Raw genomic sequence first — 26557 nt, 5'->3', positions numbered from 1 at the left:
TTTTAATAATGGTAGAATATAAATAGTGTCAACTAGGATTCACCTCCAGAAGGAAAGGTCCTTACCTTGATTAGAGAATACGGAGAGATCTGGGACCTGGTAAGTCAGAGCATTTGTGAATGCTGGGTTGAAAGAAAAGAGTGGAGAGTTCACGGAATGAATACTGGCAGTCTTGGGAAGGCATTCAACTGCTTGCAAAGGAGGAGACATATTGGAGGGCTAAGGAATCCTGGGAACTCGAATGTTAGAAAAAAAGAAGTACTTGAATCTCAGGGTCTCTAGAAAACAGGATAATAATTAAAGATTAGAAGACAAAGGAAAGACTCCACTCCACTTACAAAAGAATCTTCCCTTCAGTGTAACAAGAGGAAGCCCTGGATCTGAGAAATCTGATGAGCCTCACAAAAGCCTCTCTGCCCTCAATGCATAGGATCTCCTGCTATTGCTGTTTTAGAAAAATACAATGCAAAAAAAAAAAAAAAAAAAGAGAAAAATTAAATTCCAATATCTATATAAAACTATTATTTTGTATATATTTTCAGAAATTTTCAACAATAGCTAAAAAATTCTAAAAACCTAGTCATAAAGCAGAGGGATAATACTAAAATGTTATTGAACTCAGCAAAATGTTATTTCGCTTCTCAAAAGCCTACACTTGACAGGCAAGTGTTGGTAGAAAGGAAAGTTTGCTTTAATCAGAAGGCCTGCAATCTGGGAAGAAGATGGACTCATGTCCCAGAACCAACTCCAAAAGTTCTACTCAGCCATGAGTTTTTAATGGGAAAAGGCAGAAACAATCTCAGTGAATTACTGAGGCAAAATGTTAGGTTCTGCATCATTTCCACTGTGTGCAGGCTGACTGACTCCTCATGATCTTTCTTCAGATGTTCTATTGGTTACATGGTCTGCCTGAAAAATTGCTAAGGGGGAAGTTTAGGGTAGAGAGATAATCACTCTTTAACTGATTAATTCTTCATTTCTCCTTTCAATCTAGGGAAAGAAGAAACAGGTTAGGCAAGGTATTGTGTGCATTTACTAGAGCTTATTTAGGAGTTAGGTTAAATGTTGCTTAGTGATCTCATTTCTACAAGGTTTGAGGGAAACAGAAATGAGCAACAGGAAAGGGACAAAGTTGTTGCTTACAAATGCCCACTGTCAGAAATCATTCTATCTTAATGGGATTAGGGGTGAAGGTACATCTTCTGTAACTTCTTCATGTTGACATATGGCACCATATTCTTAAAGTGGAAGATGTTGACATGGATCTGTAACATCTCTTTGCTGATAATTTTAGATGCCTGCTTATATATGCAAGCAGAGCAAAACATAATATTTTGATGCTCACAAAGATAGAGATTATTATGTGCAATAATTCTAATCCCATTTTCTTGAGACCAATACTTGGAACTGTGCTAGCCATAGATGGAGAAGATTTTGTCATGGTTACAGTCTGGTCATCATTAAGTTAGCTTTCCCCCTCTGGTGGCAGTTACAGTTATCTCCAGAACAGCTCAGACACTGAAAGATCAGCAGACACTGAAAGATTCTGTGACTCTATTTTCCTAATCATTAACTGCTTGAACGTGCTCCTTTGTGATTCTGGGAGGCCTGGGAGATTTCAACTTTCCTACAGACAAAAGACAAGGGACATGCAGGGACCTTTGTACTAGAGGGGGTCATTTGGGCTCTGCTTGATTTCAAAAACATAACATTAATACAATTTAAAATTAAAAAAACAACTGAAGATATAAAGAGATATCAAAATTAGAAATTAAGAAAACTCAGGGTAAAAATAAATAGTTAGGATGATGTTAAATTGAAACTGAAGGAGAGATATTGAAAAAAAAGAAAGAAAATTTATCTCAAAAGTAGAGGCCAAATAACAAGATACCTAACAGAGAATAAATAAGACTGGAAATATTTCAAAGGGATTAGAGGGTAGAATTGGAAAAATCACCTCCCTAAAAAATTGCAAGAAAAGGTAAAGAAGATTGGAGTAGGACATAATTACAGGAAATAGACAAAATATCATATATATATATATATAATTACAGTTTCTAAAGAAGTAAAAGCAATGAAATCAAACTAATACTTAGAGTTGTAATCAGATCACATTTCCCGTAATTAAAAAAAATTCAAATCTACATGTTGAAATGATTAACTTATACCTCGAAGAATCAGTTTTGTGGCTTTAGAAAAATGTTAGACTTGAAAGAAAAAGAATAGATGTTGAAGAAAAAGACAGCTATTAAAAAGTAAATAAAATTAGATTAGCATTGGACTTAAGAGTAGAGTAGCATTTAGCTACACAAAGAAAGAGAATGTGGGCCAAGGGTTTCATAGTCAGTTAAATGTAATTCAAGTATTAAAGCTATAAGAATATAAAAAATACAGGGAATTATGCAGCCATGAGCCCTTCATAATAAAATCACCAGGGAGTGTTCTATCCCCGTCGGGAAGATCCCCTGGAGAAGGAAACGGTAACCCACTCCAGTATTCTTGCCTGGAGAATCCCATGGATGGAGAAGCCTGGTAGGCTACAGTCCACGGGGTCGTACTTCCATTCAGTTCAGTTCAGTTGCTCAGTCATGTCCGACTCTTTGCAACCCCATGAATCACAGCATGCCGGGCCTCCCTGTCCATCACCAACCCCCGGAGTTCACTCAGACTCATGTCCATCGAGTCAGTGATGCCATCCAGCCATCTCATTCTCTGTCATCCCCTTCTCCTCCCGCCACCAATCCCTCCCAGCATCAGAGTCTTTTTCAGTGAGTCAACTCGTCTCATGAGGTGGCCAAATATTGGAGTTTCAGCTTTAGCATCAGTCCTTCCAATGAACACCCAGGACTGATCTCCTTTAGAATGAACTGGTTGGATCTCCTTGTAGTCCAAGGGACTCTCAAGAGTCTTCTCCAACACCACAGTTCAAAAGCATCTATTCTTTGGCGATCAGCTTTCTTCCCAGTCCAACTCTCACATCCATACATGACCACGGGAAAAACCATAGCCTTGACTAGACGGACCTTGGTTGGCAAAGTAATGTCTCTGCTTTTTAATATGCTATCTAGGTTGGTCATAACTTTCCTTCCAAGGAGTAAGCGTCTTTTAATTTCATGGCTGCAATCAGCATCTGCAGTGATTTTGGAGTCCAAAAAAATAAAGTCTGACACTGTTTCCACTGTTTCCCCATCTATTTCCCATAAAGTGATGGGACCAGATGCCATGATCTTTGTTTTCTGAATGTTGAGCTTCAAGCCAACCTTTTCACTCTCCTCTTTCACTTTCATCAAGAGGCTTTTGAGTTCCTCTTCACTTTCTGCCATAAGGGTGGTGTCATCTGCATATCTGAGGTTATTGATATTTCTCCCGGCAATCTTGATTCCAGGTTGTGCTTCTTCCAGCCCAGCGTTCTTCATGATGTACTCTGCATATAAGTTAAATAAGCAGGGTGACAATGTGCAACCTTGATGTACTCCTTTTCCTATTTGGAACCAGTCTGTTGTTCCATGTCCAGTTCTAACTGTTGCTTCCTGACCTGCATACAGGTTTCTCAAGAGGCAGGTCAAGTGATCTGGTATTCCCATCACTTTCAGAATTTTCCACAGTTTATTGTGATCCACACAGTCAAAGGCTTTGGCATAGTCAATGAAGCAGAAAAAGATGTTTTTTTTGGAACTCTCTTGCTTTCTCCATGATCCAGAGGATGTTGGCAATTTGATCTCTGGTTCCTCTGCCTTTTCTAAAATCAGCTTGAACATCTGGAAGTTCATGGTTCATGTATTGCTGAAGTCTGGCTTGGAGAATTTTGAGCATGACTTTACTAATGTGTGAGATGAGTGCAACTGTGCAGTAGTTTGAGCATTCTTTGGCATTGTTTTTCTTTGGGATCAGGATGAAGACTTAAAAGCTGATATTCTTTTATTGTCAGTTTTGAAATCACTGGATTGTTATTTAATACAACCATAGTGGATTTATTGTAAAAAGTAATTGTGATTTTCTTCTATTTTGTCCTTAAATGTTATTTTTGAGTTTCAGTCTTAGGATGTGTTTCCCATCCAGTTAGTTATGTTTCTTTATCTAAGGTCTGCACTGCACTACACAAAATCACTTGGACAACAAGCAAAACTAAATATAGATTGAAAGTACCAAATAATTACAAAACAGTGTTAGTTACTTTTGTTATAATTAGAAAATATTTAGTTTAAAATATTAATATTTTCATAATTTTTTTATTGACAAGTGGTCTAGAACCTTGATGAACTGCTTTCCTAGAATAATTTCTGAGAATAATAAATAACATGGCCTTCTGCATTGTCTTAAAATTCAGAAAATAATTTGTTCCCTAAAATCTCTACACACTTGTTTAAAAATATCTTATTTTGTAGAATTTGCAAATAGGAAATGACAATACCTCATTTGCTCAAAGCTCAACCCATACCTAATGTTTGTGGCTCATAATACTTAAACATGTTTCAAAGAACTAAAGTTAGAGACTAAAAACAAATAAGATTAGTTACTATTTCTAATGAAATAGGAAAATGTGTTTGAAAAATATAATTGGTAGAATAAAATAATATTGTTTTTATATCTTGATTTTTACCCAATACATTGAATACAATTTAGGGGATTAAAAAAATATAAGGCAATCATTAAACATTGTACAAGATCATTTATGAGTCATCTTAATCTGTTTTAACAAAAATAAAAAATAACCATAAAAAATACACTGGAAGTGTAAAATGGGCAAAATATTGTCACACACGCTTACCTATTTGAATCATATAACTACCCTGAGCAACTGATAATATATTAGTAATTATTTATATTTATTTATGAAAAAAACAATGTGTTTACTTAGGTCACAGGATGAGTATGTTGTGAAGCCAAAACAGGGCCTAGACTATTGATTCTTCATCCAATTATTCACCATTACTACATAGGCAACCAACATGATAAATTTCTGTTGAAAGTAAAGAAATATCCTGTCACGTTGCCTGTTCTTGTTTTCAGCTGTGTTCCCAGTAACTAGCTGAATGCATGGCTTGATAAATAGCTGGTGGATATCTGGTAAATAAATAAAAACTCCCAGTGTGATAAAGGATCAAGAAGCTTTATTTTTATAAATGAGTTAAACATAACAGACTGAGTGAAAGAGAGTCTTCCAGAAGAACTGGAGATGCAGGAGGGAGTAGGCTTTGTTGTTGTTTTTAGCACTTGCTGCTCTATCGCAAATAGTGAAGTTTTGCTGGAAACATGCCCACATACACACACAAACACACACACACATACACACACACACAGACACACACCACTATGTATTAATAGATATGTCTCTGCAAATCCAAGGCTTCTGTCCTCATCTGATCTATTAGTAGAATTCTTCACATAAAAATTTGGAGCATTCTGAATTATGTTAGTGTGTTGCAGAATTAATACCATTAGGTTAAGGCCAGGAGCAAGTAGAAACTTTGTAAAAAAGTTATAATATTATAACTGATTTGAGTTGTCATATGGCAGAAACCAACACACACATTGTAAAGCAATTTTCCTCCAATTGAAAAAATTATTAAATGAACAAACAAACATGAAGTCATTGAATGTGAATTCCAGAGGACAGGATAAAAGTAATTGTGATAGAGAACGGGCTTTGGAGGAAGTAAGAGTTTAGAATAATAGTGACAAAGTCCAACATGACTTCAGAATGCCACAGATGATAGAGGAAACCAAAATGTAGGCTTACTCAGTGTCACAGAGTGAGAGGATATGAGGTATGGTGGAATTAATTGCTTCAAGACCTCAAGGTGCTTAGTCGCTCAGTTGTGCCCAACTTTTAGTGATCCCATGGCCTGTAACCCACCAGGTTCTTCGTCCATGGAATTCTCCAAGCAAGGATACTGGAGAATGGGTAGCCATTTACTTTTCCAGGGGAACTTCCTGACCTAAGGATAGAATCCAGGTCTCCCGCATTGCAGATGGATTCTTTACCATCCGAGCCACCAAGGAAGCCACCTCAAGACCTCAAACAGAATACTAACTCAGAGTCACGTGAATAAGAGTAAACTGAAGGTTTCAGAGGCAATAACGGTGTTAGCTGGTAGATAGCAAACTAGTCTGTAGGAAAATGCAGAAGCATAACTTGGTGGGTGAGAAGTTCCTTTAAATTAAGCTCAAAAAGAAGCTTCTGATAGTCAAAGACAGACCTTTTGGTTGTGATTATGTAATCCATAGGAAGTTAAGTATAGGAAACATTTGAAGATCTTTTAGATGTAGATTTCCAAATGTATATCCCCATTCTTGGCTTCTCTGGAACTCTAGATTCATACTGAATTGATAACCTGACATTTCCACTTTTATGTCTAATAGATATCTCAGATTCAGTATGTGGTAACAGAATTCTTGATTTTCTTTCATACCCACACATGTTCAGTCTTTCCCATATCAAAAAACAATACCATTACTGACTCAGTTTAATCGAGAAAAATCTTAAAGTTATCCTGATGCCTCTTTCTTTCAATTTTGCAGTTCCCAATTTGTTGTGGGCGAAATGACACAAAGACAAGACAGACAAACACATAACTCCGGCCGGAGGAAAAAATTCTGCGCAAGCCCCCTTGCGGTTTATTTTTATGCCCCGGTAGCTGGACACATACCAAAATCTAAGCAATGCATTCTTCTACCAAATAAGGACAAAAAGCCAAGCACATTTCAAGGACGGGAGGAACAAAGGGAAGAAGTGACCACAGCATGTTTACTAAGAAGCCTGCCCAGAACTCCAGCCTCTTTCTTATTTTTAAGGAGGGCATGTTCCCTCGTATGCGAGCAGACCATTAACCTTGGATATTGTGTGCAGGCTTCTTGGCAGAACATCCTGTTTGCAAGCATGCTCTGTCCAAGCAGAGAGTCCTGTTTGCAGGCACATCCCTGCTTTCTTAACCATTCTCTTTCGTGGTCATTGCCGGGCTCCTACACCAATTAAAGCAAGATCTGTTAATGCTACTTTTAAAACATGTTCTGAATTCATCCACAATTCTTAATCTTCTTTATCACTACTCTAGCTCTAGGCACTTATATATCATATGAATTACTGAAATCACCTCATGTTGGTCTACCAACTTCTATTGGATACAATTACCTTATACTCTCTACAGAGTAGAAAGAGGGATTTTTAATATATATAAATATATCACTTCCTGGCATAATATTATATCCCACTGCATTTATAAAAATGTCCAGTTTCCCTCCCCTGATTTACAATAATTTGCACAAACATGTCCTCACTTTCTAATTTTCTCCCCCTGCTGCTGCTGCTAAGTTGCTTCAGTCGTGTCCAACTCTGTGTGACCCCATAGACAGCAGCCCACCAGGCTCCCCCATCCCTGGGATTCTCCAGGCAAGAACATTGGAGTGGGTTGCCATTTCCTTCTCCAATGCATGAAAGTGAAAAATGAAAGTGAAGTCACTCAGTCATGTCTGACTCTTAGCGATCCCATGGACTGCAGCCTACCAGGCTCCTCTGCCAATGGGATTTTCCAGGCAAGAGTACTAGAGTGGGGTGCCATTGCCTTCTCCGGTTCTCCCCCTAACCTCCCATAATCCATAATCTAGTTCTGTTTCTCTAGTATAAGCAGCTCATGTCTGTCTTTTGCATTATCTGATCCCACTGTCTGGAAAGATATTTCCCTAGAGTTTCACGTAACTGTGTGCTTCTTGTCACATCTCAAAATTAATAGCATCTTTTCAGAGAGGATTTGCTAGCCAGGCAGTCTAAAATAGCACCCTAGATGCTGCATATCACCTCATTCGTCTTAAGGATTTGATACATTTCTTGTTTGTGAATTTGTTTAATTGGATAGTAAAATCATTTATGTTATGCATGTCTCTCCTATACAACTCTATTTACTAGCTATATAATCTTGGAAAAACTACTTAAATAATAATATTATATGTGTCACAGTATTGTTCTGATGTAAAAAGAGTATTAATTACAAATTGTGGAGAGTTTACATGATATGTAAAATATTCAATAAATGACTGTTGAATGGATAAAAGAAGCAGGATAATAATGAATAAATAGGAAGAAAATATGTTGTAGAAGAATGAAAGGTAGCTGAAGAATATGGTAGTTGATATGGGGTTGAAGGTGCATGAAAACTATGTAGTGGGGAGAGAAAGAAACATGATCCGTTGATTTAATCAAGGACCAAGACAGCTATAAAACAGCATGGTATTTGTTACTGCTTTTTTGACAGGGATAACTGGACAATCTTCTGAAAGATTGGGAATGTCAGCTGGAGGATCGGGGACAATTGGACAATCAACCAAAGGAACAAGAACAACTGAACCATCATCTGGAGAATCAAGGACTGGATCATCTGTTGTAGGATCAGGGACAACTAGATCATTATACGAAGTGATAGAGACAACTGGACCATCATCAGATGAATCAAGAACAACTGAACGATCATATGAAGTGTCAGGAACAATTATACCATCAGCTGAAGGACTGAAAACAGCCATAAAATCAGTTGGGACTACTGGACCATCAACTGAAGAATCAGGGACAACAATACCATCTACTGGACAAATAGGGATTATGGAAACATCAACTGGAGGATCAGGAACAATTAGAACATCAATAGGAGTATCAGGGAATACTAGACAATTAATGGATAGATCTGGGGCAACTGCATCATCAACTGTGGATTCAAAGCAAACAGCTGAAGGATCAAGAGCCACTGAGTCATCAGATGCAGTCACAGAAACATATGTACCATCAGTGGGAGTATCAGGGAAAACTGGAATTTCAGTGTCATCTGGGCCATCTGTTGTAGGGTCAGAGACCACTGTTACATTATCGGGAGGAGCAAGGACTATTATTGAATCAGGAATGAGTTTACCATCATCTGGAGCATCAGAGACTGCTGGATCAATACCTGGAAAATCAGCAGCAAACAGAACAACTATTGTAGATTCAAAAACAACTGCAACAGTATCTGGTGCAACACAGACTAATGTTATAGGATCAGGAACCAATTTTCTCACATATGGAACATCAGGAACTCCTGGGCCAACACCTGAAAAATTGGCAACAACTGGACCAACTAGTGTAGTTTCAGGGACAACTGCCTCATTATCTGGTGCAACAGGGACTAATGTTATCAGACCAAAACCCAGTTTGCCTTCATCTGAAGCATCAGGGACAACTGGATCATCACCAGGAGGATCATCAGAAGCTGGAATATCTGGTGTGGGTATTGAATACACTGTCCCATTATCTGGAGCAACAGGGACTAATGTTGGACAATCAGGTACCAGTTTCTCATCATCTGAACCTGGATCAACAACAGGAAGGTCAACAACAACTAGAACCCCTGGTGTAGGTTCAGAGCAAACTGATACGTTATCAGGAGCTACAGGGATGGATGCTATAGGATTAGGAACTAGTTTACCAGGAGGGGAAGTATCAGGGAGCAGTCCATCAATACTTGGAGGAACAGAGATAACTGAACCAAATGGTGTAGGTTCAGAGTCAATTTACCCATTATCTGCAGTAACAAGAAAAAATGCTATAGGATTAGGAAACAGCTTACCTTTATCTGGAGCACCAGAGACACCTGGATCATCAACAGGAAGGTTGGTCACAACTAGACCTGGTGTAGATTTAGAGCCTACTGCTCCATTATCTGGAGTGACAGGGACTATTGCTAGGCAATCAGGTACCAGTTTCTCCTCTTCTGGAGCAACAGGAACACCTGGATCAACAACAGGAAGGTCAGTAGCAACTGGAACACCTGGTGTAGGTTCGCGGCAAACTGCTACATTATCTGGAGATACAAGGACAGATGCTACAGGACTCGGAACTAGTTTAACTTCAGGTGAAATGTCAGGGAGCAGATTATCAATACTTGGAAGAACAGAGACAACTCAACCACTTGCTACAGGTTCAGAGTCAACTGCCCTATTATCTGTAGATACAAAAACAATTACGATAGGATCAGGAACCGGTTTACCTCCATCTGGAGTATCAGGGAGACCTGCATTAACATCTGGAGAATCATCAGCAACTGGACAACCTGCTGCAGGTTCACTGCCAACTGCGCCATTATCAGGAAACACAGGAACTAAAGTTATAGGATCAGGAAGCAGTTTATCTTTATCTGGAGCACCAGTGAACCCCAAATCACCCTTTATAACTTCATCAGCAACCGGAGTACCAGGTATAAGATCAGAGCTAACAGCCCCATTATCTGGAGCAACGGAGACTAATGTTAGAGGATCAGAAACCAAATTACCATTATCTGGAGCATCAGAGACCACCCAGTCTTCACCAGGAAGGTCACCAGGAACAGGAACAATTGTAGAAGGCTCACAGACAACTGCTCCATTAACTAGAGCAGGAGGGACTAATAATATTGGATCAAGAACCAGTTTTCTTTTATTAGGAACGCCAGTGACCACTGTATCATCAACAGGAAGGTCGGCAGCAACAAAATTGCCTGGTGCAGGTTCAGAGCCCAATACCCCATTATCTGATGCAACAAGGACTAAAGTTATACAATCAGGTACAAGTTTCTCCACTTCTGGGGCATTTAAAAAACCAGGATATACATCTGAAAACACTGCAACAACTAGAATGACAAGTTTAGGTTCAAGGATGTCTGCATCATTATCTGATAGAAAAAATATAAAACCAGTCAGACCAACACCTAGCTTATCTAATACTGCGTCAACAAATATTCCAGGATCAAAAACTGAAGGATTAGAAAAAACTGAAACATATACTGCAGGTTCAGAAAAAACTACCCAATTATCAGGAACAACAAACATTAACGTTATAGGATTGGGAAAAACTATATCGGTCTCTGGAGCACCTGAAACCCCTGAATCATCCATTGCAAGAACAGGAGCAAGTGGAAGCGCCCCTGTACGTTCAGAGCCCACAGTCACGTTATCTGGAGCCACAGGGCCTGATTCGATAAGATCTGGAACCAGTGCACCTTTAGCTGGAGGAGCAGTGACCCCTGGATCATCAGCAGGAGGGTCATCGGCAACTGCCAGGCCTGGCGTAGGCTCAGAAACAACTGTCCGACTTCCTGGAGCCACAGGGCCTGATGTTGTAGCAGCAGGAACCGGTTCACCTTTGTCTGGAGCACCAGTGAGCCCTGGATCATCAGCAGGAAGGTCAAGCGCACCTGCAGTACCTGGTGAAGGTTCTCAGCCCACGGTCGCATTATCTGGAGCAACAGGGACCAATGCTGGACAATCAGGTGCCCGTTTCTCCTCCCCTGGAATACCAGCAACAGCTGCCTCAACCCCAGGAAGGTCAGCAGGAGCTGGGACACCTGGCGTAGAGTCCGGGCAGACTGCCACATTATCTGGAGCTGCGGGGACGACTGCGGTGGGGTCAGGGACCAGTTTGCCTTCCGGTGAAGCATCAGGAAGCAGTGCATCGGTACCTGGAGGATCAGAAACAATTCAGCAACCCGGTGTAGTTTCGGAGCCCACCACCCCATTGCCTGGGGTGACAGGGACAAATGCTATAGGATCTGAGACCAGTTTACCTTCAAGTGGAGCATCAGGCTTGCCTGGCTCAACACAGGGAGGATTTGCAGCAACTGGAGGAAGTGGTGCAGGTTCAAAGCCTACTGCCCCATCATCAGGAGAAACACGGACCAGTGCTGTACCAGGAAGCAACGTACCTCTGTCTGGAGCACCAGTGGCCCCTGGCTCATCACCGGGAAGTTCGGAAGCCACTGGAGCACGTGGTCAAGGCTCAGAGACGCCGTCCCCATTGTCTGGAGCAACAGGGACCAACGTGATAGGATCAGGAACCGGCACAGCTTTCTCTGGAGCACCTGTAACCCCTGAATCATCCACTGCAAGAACAGGAGCAAGTGGAAGCGCCCCTGTACGTTCAGAGCCCACAGTCACGTTATCTGGAGCCACAGGGCCTGATTCGATAAGATCTGGAACCAGTGCACCTTTAGCTGGAGGAGCAGTGACCCCTGGATCATCAGCAGGAGGGTCATCGGCAACTGCCAGGCCTGGCGTAGGCTCAGAAACAACTGTCCGACTTCCTGGAGCCACAGGGCCTGATGTTGTAGCAGCAGGAACCGGTTCACCTTTGTCTGGAGCACCAGTGAGCCCTGGATCATCAGCAGGAAGGTCAAGCGCACCTGCAGTACCTGGTGAAGGTTCTCAGCCCACGGTCGCATTATCTGGAGCAACAGGGACCAATGCTGGACAATCAGGTGCCCGTTTCTCCTCCCCTGGAATACCAGCAACAGCTGCCTCAACCCCAGGAAGGTCAGCAGGAGCTGGGACACCTGGCGTAGAGTCCGGGCAGACTGCCACATTATCTGGAGCTGCGGGGACGACTGCGGTGGGGTCAGGGACCAGTTTGCCTTCCGGTGAAGCATCAGGAAGCAGTGCATCGGTACCTGGAGGATCAGAAACAATTCAGCAACCCGGTGTAGTTTCGGAGCCCACCACCCCATTGCCTGGGGTGACAGGGACAAATGCTATAGGATCTGAGACCAGTTTACCTTCAAGTGGAGCATCAGGCTTGCCTGGCTCAACACAGGGAGGATTTGCAGCAACTGGAGGAAGTGGTGCAGGTTCAAAGCCTACTGCCCCATCATCAGGAGAAACACGGACCAGTGCTGTACCAGGAAGCAACGTACCTCTGTCTGGAGCACCAGTGGCCCCTGGCTCATCACCGGGAAGTTCGGAAGCCACTGGAGCACGTGGTCAAGGCTCAGAGACGCCGTCCCCATTGTCTGGAGCAACAGGGACCAACGTGATAGGATCAGGAACCGGCACAGCTTTCTCTGGAGCACCTGTAACCCCTGAATCATCCACTGCAAGAACAGGAGCAAGTGGAAGCGCCCCTGTACGTTCAGAGCCCACAGTCACGTTATCTGGAGCCACAGGGCCTGATTCGATAAGATCTGGAACCAGTGCACCTTTAGCTGGAGGAGCAGTGACCCCTGGATCATCAGCAGGAGGGTCATCGGCAACTGCCAGGCCTGGCGTAGGCTCAGAAACAACTGTCCGACTTCCTGGAGCCACAGGGCCTGATGTTGTAGCAGCAGGAACCGGTTCACCTTTGTCTGGAGCACCAGTGAGCCCTGGATCATCAGCAGGAAGGTCAAGCGCACCTGCAGTACCTGGTGAAGGTTCTCAGCCCACGGTCGCATTATCTGGAGCAACAGGGACCAATGCTGGACAATCAGGTGCCCGTTTCTCCTCCCCTGGAATACCAGCAACAGCTGCCTCAACCCCAGGAAGGTCAGCAGGAGCTGGGACACCTGGCGTAGAGTCCGGGCAGACTGCCACATTATCTGGAGCTGCGGGGACGACTGCGGTGGGGTCAGGGACCAGTTTGCCTTCCGGTGAAGCATCAGGAAGCAGTGCATCGGTACCTGGAGGATCAGAAACAATTCAGCAACCCGGTGTAGTTTCGGAGCCCACCACCCCATTGCCTGGGGTGACAGGGACAAATGCTATAGGATCTGAGACCAGTTTACCTTCAAGTGGAGCATCAGGCTTGCCTGGCTCAACACAGGGAGGATTTGCAGCAACTGGAGGAAGTGGTGCAGGTTCAAAGCCTACTGCCCCATCATCAGGAGAAACACGGACCAGTGCTGTACCAGGAAGCAACGTACCTCTGTCTGGAGCACCAGTGGCCCCTGGCTCATCACCGGGAAGTTCGGAAGCCACTGGAGCACGTGGTCAAGGCTCAGAGACGCCGTCCCCATTGTCTGGAGCAACAGGGACCAACGTGATAGGATCAGGAACCGGCACAGCTTTCTCTGGAGCACCTGTAACCCCTGAATCATCCACTGCAAGAACAGGAGCAAGTGGAAGCGCCCCTGTACGTTCAGAGCCCACAGTCACGTTATCTGGAGCCACAGGGCCTGATTCGATAAGATCTGGAACCAGTGCACCTTTAGCTGGAGGAGCAGTGACCCCTGGATCATCAGCAGGAGGGTCATCGGCAACTGCCAGGCCTGGCGTAGGCTCAGAAACAACTGTCCGACTTCCTGGAGCCACAGGGCCTGATGTTGTAGCAGCAGGAACCGGTTCACCTTTGTCTGGAGCACCAGTGAGCCCTGGATCATCAGCAGGAAGGTCAAGCGCACCTGCAGTACCTGGTGAAGGTTCTCAGCCCACGGTCGCATTATCTGGAGCAACAGGGACCAATGCTGGACAATCAGGTGCCCGTTTCTCCTCCCCTGGAATACCAGCAACAGCTGCCTCAACCCCAGGAAGGTCAGCAGGAGCTGGGACACCTGGCGTAGAGTCCGGGCAGACTGCCACATTATCTGGAGCTGCGGGGACGACTGCGGTGGGGTCAGGGACCAGTTTGCCTTCCGGTGAAGCATCAGGAAGCAGTGCATCGGTACCTGGAGGATCAGAAACAATTCAGCAACCCGGTGTAGTTTCGGAGCCCACCACCCCATTGCCTGGGGTGACAGGGACAAATGCTATAGGATCTGAGACCAGTTTACCTTCAAGTGGAGCATCAGGCTTGCCTGGCTCAACACAGGGAGGATTTGCAGCAACTGGAGGAAGTGGTGCAGGTTCAAAGCCTACTGCCCCATCATCAGGAGAAACACGGACCAGTGCTGTACCAGGAAGCAACGTACCTCTGTCTGGAGCACCAGTGGCCCCTGGCTCATCACCGGGAAGTTCGGAAGCCACTGGAGCACGTGGTCAAGGCTCAGAGACGCCGTCCCCATTGTCTGGAGCAACAGGGACCAACGTGATAGGATCAGGAACCGGCACAGCTTTCTCTGGAGCACCTGTAACCCCTGAATCATCCACTGCAAGAACAGGAGCAAGTGGAAGCGCCCCTGTACGTTCAGAGCCCACAGTCACGTTATCTGGAGCCACAGGGCCTGATTCGATAAGATCTGGAACCAGTGCACCTTTAGCTGGAGGAGCAGTGACCCCTGGATCATCAGCAGGAGGGTCATCGGCAACTGCCAGGCCTGGCGTAGGCTCAGAAACAACTGTCCGACTTCCTGGAGCCACAGGGCCTGATGTTGTAGCAGCAGGAACCGGTTCACCTTTGTCTGGAGCACCAGTGAGCCCTGGATCATCAGCAGGAAGGTCAAGCGCACCTGCAGTACCTGGTGAAGGTTCTCAGCCCACGGTCGCATTATCTGGAGCAACAGGGACCAATGCTGGACAATCAGGTGCCCGTTTCTCCTCCCCTGGAATACCAGCAACAGCTGCCTCAACCCCAGGAAGGTCAGCAGGAGCTGGGACACCTGGCGTAGAGTCCGGGCAGACTGCCACATTATCTGGAGCTGCGGGGACGACTGCGGTGGGGTCAGGGACCAGTTTGCCTTCCGGTGAAGCATCAGGAAGCAGTGCATCGGTACCTGGAGGATCAGAAACAATTCAGCAACCCGGTGTAGTTTCGGAGCCCACCACCCCATTGCCTGGGGTGACAGGGACAAATGCTATAGGATCTGAGACCAGTTTACCTTCAAGTGGAGCATCAGGCTTGCCTGGCTCAACACAGGGAGGATTTGCAGCAACTGGAGGAAGTGGTGCAGGTTCAAAGCCTACTGCCCCATCATCAGGAGAAACACGGACCAGTGCTGTACCAGGAAGCAACGTACCTCTGTCTGGAGCACCAGTGGCCCCTGGCTCATCACCGGGAAGTTCGGAAGCCACTGGAGCACGTGGTCAAGGCTCAGAGACGCCGTCCCCATTGTCTGGAGCAACAGGGACCAACGTGATAGGATCAGGAACCGGCACAGCTTTCTCTGGAGCACCTGTAACCCCTGAATCATCCACTGCAAGAACAGGAGCAAGTGGAAGCGCCCCTGTACGTTCAGAGCCCACAGTCACGTTATCTGGAGCCACAGGGCCTGATTCGATAAGATCTGGAACCAGTGCACCTTTAGCTGGAGGAGCAGTGACCCCTGGATCATCAGCAGGAGGGTCATCGGCAACTGCCAGGCCTGGCGTAGGCTCAGAAACAACTGTCCGACTTCCTGGAGCCACAGGGCCTGATGTTGTAGCAGCAGGAACCGGTTCACCTTTGTCTGGAGCACCAGTGAGCCCTGGATCATCAGCAGGAAGGTCAAGCGCACCTGCAGTACCTGGTGAAGGTTCTCAGCCCACGGTCGCATTATCTGGAGCAACAGGGACCAATGCTGGACAATCAGGTGCCCGTTTCTCCTCCCCTGGAATACCAGCAACAGCTGCCTCAACCCCAGGAAGGTCAGCAGGAGCTGGGACACCTGGCGTAGAGTCCGGGCAGACTGCCACATTATCTGGAGCTGCGGGGACGACTGCGGTGGGGTCAGGGACCAGTTTGCCTTCCGGTGAAGCATCAGGAAGCAGTGCATCGGTACCTGGAGGATCAGAAACAATTCAGCAACCCGGTGTAGTTTCGGAGCCCACCACCCCATTGCCTGGGGTGACAGGGACAAATGCTATAGGATCTGAGACCAGTTTACCTTCAAGTGGAGCATCAGGCTTGCCTGGCTCAACACAGGGAGGATTTGCAGCAACTGGAGGAAGTGGTGCAGGTTCAAAGCCTACTGCCCCATCATCAGGAGAAACACGGACCAGTGCTGTACCAGGAAGCAACGTACCTCTGTCTGGAGCACCAGTGGCCCCTGGCTCATCACCGGGAAGTTCGGAAGCCACTGGAGCACGTGGTCAAGGCTCAGAGACGCCGTCCCCATTGTCTGGAGCAACAGGGACCAACGTGATAGGATCAGGAACCGGCACAGCTTTCTCTGGAGCACCTGTAACCCCTGAATCATCCACTGCAAGAACAGGAGCAAGTGGAAGCGCCCCTGTACGTTCAGAGCCCACAGTCACGTTATCTGGAGCCACAGGGCCTGATTCGATAAGATCTGGAACCAGTGCACCTTTAGCTGGAGGAGCAGTGACCCCTGGATCATCAGCAGGAGGGTCATCGGCAACTGCCAGGCCTGGCGTAGGCTCAGAAACAACTGTCCGACTTCCTGGAGCCACAGGGCCTGATGTTGTAGCAGCAGGAACCGGTTCACCTTTGTCTGGAGCACCAGTGAGCCCTGGATCATCAGCAGGAAGGTCAAGCGCACCTGCAGTACCTGGTGAAGGTTCTCAGCCCACGGTCGCATTATCTGGAGCAACAGGGACCAATGCTGGACAATCAGGTGCCCGTTTCTCCTCCCCTGGAATACCAGCAACAGCTGCCTCAACCCCAGGAAGGTCAGCAGGAGCTGGGACACCTGGCGTAGAGTCCGGGCAGACTGCCACATTATCTGGAGCTGCGGGGACGACTGCGGTGGGGTCAGGGACCAGTTTGCCTTCCGGTGAAGCATCAGGAAGCAGTGCATCGGTACCTGGAGGATCAGAAACAATTCAGCAACCCGGTGTAGTTTCGGAGCCCACCACCCCATTGCCTGGGGTGACAGGGACAAATGCTATAGGATCTGAGACCAGTTTACCTTCAAGTGGAGCATCAGGCTTGCCTGGCTCAACACAGGGAGGATTTGCAGCAACTGGAGGAAGTGGTGCAGGTTCAAAGCCTACTGCCCCATCATCAGGAGAAACACGGACCAGTGCTGTACCAGGAAGCAACGTACCTCTGTCTGGAGCACCAGTGGCCCCTGGCTCATCACCGGGAAGTTCGGAAGCCACTGGAGCACGTGGTCAAGGCTCAGAGACGCCGTCCCCATTGTCTGGAGCAACAGGGACCAACGTGATAGGATCAGGAACCGGCACAGCTTTCTCTGGAGCACCTGTAACCCCTGAATCATCCACTGCAAGAACAGGAGCAAGTGGAAGCGCCCCTGTACGTTCAGAGCCCACAGTCACGTTATCTGGAGCCACAGGGCCTGATTCGATAAGATCTGGAACCAGTGCACCTTTAGCTGGAGGAGCAGTGACCCCTGGATCATCAGCAGGAGGGTCATCGGCAACTGCCAGGCCTGGCGTAGGCTCAGAAACAACTGTCCGACTTCCTGGAGCCACAGGGCCTGATGTTGTAGCAGCAGGAACCGGTTCACCTTTGTCTGGAGCACCAGTGAGCCCTGGATCATCAGCAGGAAGGTCAAGCGCACCTGCAGTACCTGGTGAAGGTTCTCAGCCCACGGTCGCATTATCTGGAGCAACAGGGACCAATGCTGGACAATCAGGTGCCCGTTTCTCCTCCCCTGGAATACCAGCAACAGCTGCCTCAACCCCAGGAAGGTCAGCAGGAGCTGGGACACCTGGCGTAGAGTCCGGGCAGACTGCCACATTATCTGGAGCTGCGGGGACGACTGCGGTGGGGTCAGGGACCAGTTTGCCTTCCGGTGAAGCATCAGGAAGCAGTGCATCGGTACCTGGAGGATCAGAAACAATTCAGCAACCCGGTGTAGTTTCGGAGCCCACCACCCCATTGCCTGGGGTGACAGGGACAAATGCTATAGGATCTGAGACCAGTTTACCTTCAAGTGGAGCATCAGGCTTGCCTGGCTCAACACAGGGAGGATTTGCAGCAACTGGAGGAAGTGGTGCAGGTTCAAAGCCTACTGCCCCATCATCAGGAGAAACACGGACCAGTGCTGTACCAGGAAGCAACGTACCTCTGTCTGGAGCACCAGTGGCCCCTGGCTCATCACCGGGAAGTTCGGAAGCCACTGGAGCACGTGGTCAAGGCTCAGAGACGCCGTCCCCATTGTCTGGAGCAACAGGGACCAACGTGATAGGATCAGGAACCGGCACAGCTTTCTCTGGAGCACCTGTAACCCCTGAATCATCCACTGCAAGAACAGGAGCAAGTGGAAGCGCCCCTGTACGTTCAGAGCCCACAGTCACGTTATCTGGAGCCACAGGGCCTGATTCGATAAGATCTGGAACCAGTGCACCTTTAGCTGGAGGAGCAGTGACCCCTGGATCATCAGCAGGAGGGTCATCGGCAACTGCCAGGCCTGGCGTAGGCTCAGAAACAACTGTCCGACTTCCTGGAGCCACAGGGCCTGATGTTGTAGCAGCAGGAACCGGTTCACCTTTGTCTGGAGCACCAGTGAGCCCTGGATCATCAGCAGGAAGGTCAAGCGCACCTGCAGTACCTGGTGAAGGTTCTCAGCCCACGGTCGCATTATCTGGAGCAACAGGGACCAATGCTGGACAATCAGGTGCCCGTTTCTCCTCCCCTGGAATACCAGCAACAGCTGCCTCAACCCCAGGAAGGTCAGCAGGAGCTGGGACACCTGGCGTAGAGTCCGGGCAGACTGCCACATTATCTGGAGCTGCGGGGACGACTGCGGTGGGGTCAGGGACCAGTTTGCCTTCCGGTGAAGCATCAGGAAGCAGTGCATCGGTACCTGGAGGATCAGAAACAATTCAGCAACCCGGTGTAGTTTCGGAGCCCACCACCCCATTGCCTGGGGTGACAGGGACAAATGCTATAGGATCTGAGACCAGTTTACCTTCAAGTGGAGCATCAGGCTTGCCTGGCTCAACACAGGGAGGATTTGCAGCAACTGGAGGAAGTGGTGCAGGTTCAAAGCCTACTGCCCCATCATCAGGAGAAACACGGACCAGTGCTGTACCAGGAAGCAACGTACCTCTGTCTGGAGCACCAGTGGCCCCTGGCTCATCACCGGGAAGTTCGGAAGCCACTGGAGCACGTGGTCAAGGCTCAGAGACGCCGTCCCCATTGTCTGGAGCAACAGGGACCAACGTGATAGGATCAGGAACCGGCACAGCTTTCTCTGGAGCACCTGTAACCCCTGAATCATCCACTGCAAGAACAGGAGCAAGTGGAAGCGCCCCTGTACGTTCAGAGCCCACAGTCACGTTATCTGGAGCCACAGGGCCTGATTCGATAAGATCTGGAACCAGTGCACCTTTAGCTGGAGGAGCAGTGACCCCTGGATCATCAGCAGGAGGGTCATCGGCAACTGCCAGGCCTGGCGTAGGCTCAGAAACAACTGTCCGACTTCCTGGAGCCACAGGGCCTGATGTTGTAGCAGCAGGAACCGGTTCACCTTTGTCTGGAGCACCAGTGAGCCCTGGATCATCAGCAGGAAGGTCAAGCGCACCTGCAGTACCTGGTGAAGGTTCTCAGCCCACGGTCGCATTATCTGGAGCAACAGGGACCAATGCTGGACAATCAGGTGCCCGTTTCTCCTCCCCTGGAATACCAGCAACAGCTGCCTCAACCCCAGGAAGGTCAGCAGGAGCTGGGACACCTGGCGTAGAGTCCGGGCAGACTGCCACATTATCTGGAGCTGCGGGGACGACTGCGGTGGGGTCAGGGACCAGTTTGCCTTCCGGTGAAGCATCAGGAAGCAGTGCATCGGTACCTGGAGGATCAGAAACAATTCAGCAACCCGGTGTAGTTTCGGAGCCCACCACCCCATTGCCTGGGGTGACAGGGACAAATGCTATAGGATCTGAGACCAGTTTACCTTCAAGTGGAGCATCAGGCTTGCCTGGCTCAACACAGGGAGGATTTGCAGCAACTGGAGGAAGTGGTGCAGGTTCAAAGCCTACTGCCCCATCATCAGGAGAAACACGGACCAGTGCTGTACCAGGAAGCAACGTACCTCTGTCTGGAGCACCAGTGGCCCCTGGCTCATCACCGGGAAGTTCGGAAGCCACTGGAGCACGTGGTCAAGGCTCAGAGACGCCGTCCCCATTGTCTGGAGCAACAGGGACCAACGTGATAGGATCAGGAACCGGCACAGCTTTCTCTGGAGCACCTGTAACCCCTGAATCATCCACTGCAAGAACAGGAGCAAGTGGAAGCGCCCCTGTACGTTCAGAGCCCACAGTCACGTTATCTGGAGCCACAGGGCCTGATTCGATAAGATCTGGAACCAGTGCACCTTTAGCTGGAGGAGCAGTGACCCCTGGATCATCAGCAGGAGGGTCATCGGCAACTGCCAGGCCTGGCGTAGGCTCAGAAACAACTGTCCGACTTCCTGGAGCCACAGGGCCTGATGTTGTAGCAGCAGGAACCGGTTCACCTTTGTCTGGAGCACCAGTGAGCCCTGGATCATCAGCAGGAAGGTCAAGCGCACCTGCAGTACCTGGTGAAGGTTCTCAGCCCACGGTCGCATTATCTGGAGCAACAGGGACCAATGCTGGACAATCAGGTGCCCGTTTCTCCTCCCCTGGAATACCAGCAACAGCTGCCTCAACCCCAGGAAGGTCAGCAGGAGCTGGGACACCTGGCGTAGAGTCCGGGCAGACTGCCACATTATCTGGAGCTGCGGGGACGACTGCGGTGGGGTCAGGGACCAGTTTGCCTTCCGGTGAAGCATCAGGAAGCAGTGCATCGGTACCTGGAGGATCAGAAACAATTCAGCAACCCGGTGTAGTTTCGGAGCCCACCACCCCATTGCCTGGGGTGACAGGGACAAATGCTATAGGATCTGAGACCAGTTTACCTTCAAGTGGAGCATCAGGCTTGCCTGGCTCAACACAGGGAGGATTTGCAGCAACTGGAGGAAGTGGTGCAGGTTCAAAGCCTACTGCCCCATCATCAGGAGAAACACGGACCAGTGCTGTACCAGGAAGCAACGTACCTCTGTCTGGAGCACCAGTGGCCCCTGGCTCATCACCGGGAAGTTCGGAAGCCACTGGAGCACGTGGTCAAGGCTCAGAGACGCCGTCCCCATTGTCTGGAGCAACAGGGACCAACGTGATAGGATCAGGAACCGGCACAGCTTTCTCTGGAGCACCTGTAACCCCTGAATCATCCACTGCAAGAACAGGAGCAAGTGGAAGCGCCCCTGTACGTTCAGAGCCCACAGTCACGTTATCTGGAGCCACAGGGCCTGATTCGATAAGATCTGGAACCAGTGCACCTTTAGCTGGAGGAGCAGTGACCCCTGGATCATCAGCAGGAGGGTCATCGGCAACTGCCAGGCCTGGCGTAGGCTCAGAAACAACTGTCCGACTTCCTGGAGCCACAGGGCCTGATGTTGTAGCAGCAGGAACCGGTTCACCTTTGTCTGGAGCACCAGTGAGCCCTGGATCATCAGCAGGAAGGTCAAGCGCACCTGCAGTACCTGGTGAAGGTTCTCAGCCCACGGTCGCATTATCTGGAGCAACAGGGACCAATGCTGGACAATCAGGTGCCCGTTTCTCCTCCCCTGGAATACCAGCAACAGCTGCCTCAACCCCAGGAAGGTCAGCAGGAGCTGGGACACCTGGCGTAGAGTCCGGGCAGACTGCCACATTATCTGGAGCTGCGGGGACGACTGCGGTGGGGTCAGGGACCAGTTTGCCTTCCGGTGAAGCATCAGGAAGCAGTGCATCGGTACCTGGAGGATCAGAAACAATTCAGCAACCCGGTGTAGTTTCGGAGCCCACCACCCCATTGCCTGGGGTGACAGGGACAAATGCTATAGGATCTGAGACCAGTTTACCTTCAAGTGGAGCATCAGGCTTGCCTGGCTCAACACAGGGAGGATTTGCAGCAACTGGAGGAAGTGGTGCAGGTTCAAAGCCTACTGCCCCATCATCAGGAGAAACACGGACCAGTGCTGTACCAGGAAGCAACGTACCTCTGTCTGGAGCACCAGTGGCCCCTGGCTCATCACCGGGAAGTTCGGAAGCCACTGGAGCACGTGGTCAAGGCTCAGAGACGCCGTCCCCATTGTCTGGAGCAACAGGGACCAACGTGATAGGATCAGGAACCGGCACAGCTTTCTCTGGAGCACCTGTAACCCCTGAATCATCCACTGCAAGAACAGGAGCAAGTGGAAGCGCCCCTGTACGTTCAGAGCCCACAGTCACGTTATCTGGAGCCACAGGGCCTGATTCGATAAGATCTGGAACCAGTGCACCTTTAGCTGGAGGAGCAGTGACCCCTGGATCATCAGCAGGAGGGTCATCGGCAACTGCCAGGCCTGGCGTAGGCTCAGAAACAACTGTCCGACTTCCTGGAGCCACAGGGCCTGATGTTGTAGCAGCAGGAACCGGTTCACCTTTGTCTGGAGCACCAGTGAGCCCTGGATCATCAGCAGGAAGGTCAAGCGCACCTGCAGTACCTGGTGAAGGTTCTCAGCCCACGGTCGCATTATCTGGAGCAACAGGGACCAATGCTGGACAATCAGGTGCCCGTTTCTCCTCCCCTGGAATACCAGCAACAGCTGCCTCAACCCCAGGAAGGTCAGCAGGAGCTGGGACACCTGGCGTAGAGTCCGGGCAGACTGCCACATTATCTGGAGCTGCGGGGACGACTGCGGTGGGGTCAGGGACCAGTTTGCCTTCCGGTGAAGCATCAGGAAGCAGTGCATCGGTACCTGGAGGATCAGAAACAATTCAGCAACCCGGTGTAGTTTCGGAGCCCACCACCCCATTGCCTGGGGTGACAGGGACAAATGCTATAGGATCTGAGACCAGTTTACCTTCAAGTGGAGCATCAGGCTTGCCTGGCTCAACACAGGGAGGATTTGCAGCAACTGGAGGAAGTGGTGCAGGTTCAAAGCCTACTGCCCCATCATCAGGAGAAACACGGACCAGTGCTGTACCAGGAAGCAACGTACCTCTGTCTGGAGCACCAGTGGCCCCTGGCTCATCACCGGGAAGTTCGGAAGCCACTGGAGCACGTGGTCAAGGCTCAGAGACGCCGTCCCCATTGTCTGGAGCAACAGGGACCAACGTGATAGGATCAGGAACCGGCACAGCTTTCTCTGGAGCACCTGTAACCCCTGAATCATCCACTGCAAGAACAGGAGCAAGTGGAAGCGCCCCTGTACGTTCAGAGCCCACAGTCACGTTATCTGGAGCCACAGGGCCTGATTCGATAAGATCTGGAACCAGTGCACCTTTAGCTGGAGGAGCAGTGACCCCTGGATCATCAGCAGGAGGGTCATCGGCAACTGCCAGGCCTGGCGTAGGCTCAGAAACAACTGTCCGACTTCCTGGAGCCACAGGGCCTGATGTTGTAGCAGCAGGAACCGGTTCACCTTTGTCTGGAGCACCAGTGAGCCCTGGATCATCAGCAGGAAGGTCAAGCGCACCTGCAGTACCTGGTGAAGGTTCTCAGCCCACGGTCGCATTATCTGGAGCAACAGGGACCAATGCTGGACAATCAGGTGCCCGTTTCTCCTCCCCTGGAATACCAGCAACAGCTGCCTCAACCCCAGGAAGGTCAGCAGGAGCTGGGACACCTGGCGTAGAGTCCGGGCAGACTGCCACATTATCTGGAGCTGCGGGGACGACTGCGGTGGGGTCAGGGACCAGTTTGCCTTCCGGTGAAGCATCAGGAAGCAGTGCATCGGTACCTGGAGGATCAGAAACAATTCAGCAACCCGGTGTAGTTTCGGAGCCCACCACCCCATTGCCTGGGGTGACAGGGACAAATGCTATAGGATCTGAGACCAGTTTACCTTCAAGTGGAGCATCAGGCTTGCCTGGCTCAACACAGGGAGGATTTGCAGCAACTGGAGGAAGTGGTGCAGGTTCAAAGCCTACTGCCCCATCATCAGGAGAAACACGGACCAGTGCTGTACCAGGAAGCAACGTACCTCTGTCTGGAGCACCAGTGGCCCCTGGCTCATCACCGGGAAGTTCGGAAGCCACTGGAGCACGTGGTCAAGGCTCATCATTTGGAATGTTTGGAACCACTAGCTTCTCATTTGTAAGTTCAGGGACTACTGAACCATCATCTAGAGAAACAGAAACCATTGTTACTGAATCTAGGAATAATGGTTCTTTAGGCGAAGGCTCAGGGACAACTGGATCATCATCTGGACTGTCCAGAACCACTAGAATCTCTGTAGTAGGCTCAGGAGCAACTGGACCATCATTTGGAGAAACAAGGACCACTGTTATTGAATCAGGATCACGTAGAACATCAGCTGAAAGACCACGAACAACTGGATCAGCTGGTGGACTGATAATAACTACTCGAATATCTAGTGCTGATTTAGGAACAGCTAGTCCATTATCTCGAGAAACAAGAACCACTGTTATAGGATCAGGAACAAGAGGAATATCAGGTGGAGTATCTGGGATCACTCGATCACTCGCTGAACTGACTAAAACCACTAGGATTTCTAGTGTAGCTTCAGGAGCAAGTGCACCATCATCTGGAATCACAACTACAATTGTAACATCTGGTGTAGGTTCAAGGACAAGTGGACTATCATCTGGAGAGAAAGGGACCAGTGTTACTGAAACAAGAACCAGTGGATCATCAATTGAAGGATCACAGACAACTGGAACAGCAGGTAGACTGACAATAACTACGAGAACATCTGTTGTAGTTTCAGGAACAGATGAACCATCATCTGGAACATCAGGGACAATTAGGTCATCAGTTGACCAGAGTGGAACAACTAAAGTCTCTGTTGTAGGTGCAAGAACAATAGAACCATCAACTGTAGAATCATGGACAACTGAGCCCAGAGATTTAGGTTCATCAGCCACTGTATTTTCAGCTGGTGCTATAGGAACCTCTAGACCTGGAGCATCAGAGACAAGTAGATCATCTGTTGTAGGTTCAGAGACAGTTGGTCCATTATCTGCAAAAACAGAGACCACTGTTATAAGATCAGGATCAAGTGGATCTTCACTTGAAGGAAGAAGGACATCTGGATCAATAGATGGACTGACAGGAACCACTACAATCTCTTTTGTAGGCTTAGGAACGACTGGACCATCAGCCAGAGGATCAAGGCCAACTGGGAAAGGAGATATAAGATCATCAACCACTGTATCATCAGTTGATGCTACAGAGAACATTAGACCTGGAGAATCAGGCACAAATGGACCATCTATTGTAGGTTCAGAGACAGTTGGACCATTATCTGGAGAAGCAGGGACCACTGTTACAGGATCAGGAACAAGTGGAAAATCAGCTGAAAGTTTAGGGACAACTGTATCAACAGATGGATTGAGAAGAACCACTAGAATCTCTCTTGTAAGTTTAGGCACTACTGGACCATCGTCTCGGGTGATGTGGACACCACAAACATCTATTGTAGGTTTAGAGACAACTAGATCATCAACTGGAGTATTAGCGACAACTAGCACCTCAGCTGGAGGTTTGAAGACAACTAGACCATCACCTGGAGGATTATGGACAACTGGGACATCAGTTGAAGGGTCTGAGACAACTGGGTCATCAACTAGTAAAATCACAGGAGCCAGGAGAACAACTTGGGAGTCAGGAAGTGAAGTTGCCACATATGAAGGCAAGTCAATTTAGCCATATTTAGGCAATAATATTTGCAGAAGGTGCTGGTGGTAAAGAACCTGCCTGCCAATGCAGGAGACATAAGAGATGTGGGTTTGTTCCCTGGGTTGGTAAGATTTCCCCGGAGGAGGAAATGGCCACCCACTCCAGTATTCTTGACTGGAGAATCCCCATGGACAGAGCAGCCTGGCAAGCTATAGTCCATGGGGTCACAAAGAGTTGGACATGACTGCTACTGGTAAGTAAGCAGGGGATGCCAGATGCATTTTTTGGACTTGTTTTCACGCTTGCTGGCTATTTAAAAATGCAAAATAATAATTCCAGTTAAACAATACAATGCTCTTAAATATACTGCCAGATTTAAATATTTAAATAAGTATTGCTATCTCATTT

The 26557-nt window shown here is 48.5% G+C and overlaps 1 protein-coding gene across 1 annotated transcript in view; it reads left to right on the top strand.

The window, feature by feature from the left end:
* Window positions 1–26557, top strand: part of MUC19 (mucin 19, oligomeric) — a 126410-nt gene that overhangs the window by 59916 nt on the left and 39937 nt on the right. Inside the window, 3 exon segments of the mRNA XM_088837009.1 lie at window positions 8250–9308; window positions 9717–10287; window positions 10852–26162. Coding sequence (XP_088693135.1) covers window positions 8250–9308; window positions 9717–10287; window positions 10852–26162 — 16941 coding nt within the window.

Source organism: Moschus berezovskii, chromosome 6 (assembly GCF_049115385.1).
Source record: "Moschus berezovskii isolate FMDL1 chromosome 6, NW_MosBer_1.0, whole genome shotgun sequence".
NCBI classification, from domain to species: domain Eukaryota; kingdom Metazoa; phylum Chordata; class Mammalia; order Artiodactyla; family Moschidae; genus Moschus; species Moschus berezovskii.
The sequence above is the reverse complement of the archived record's forward strand: the minus strand, read 5'-3'. Positions and strand labels throughout refer to the sequence as shown.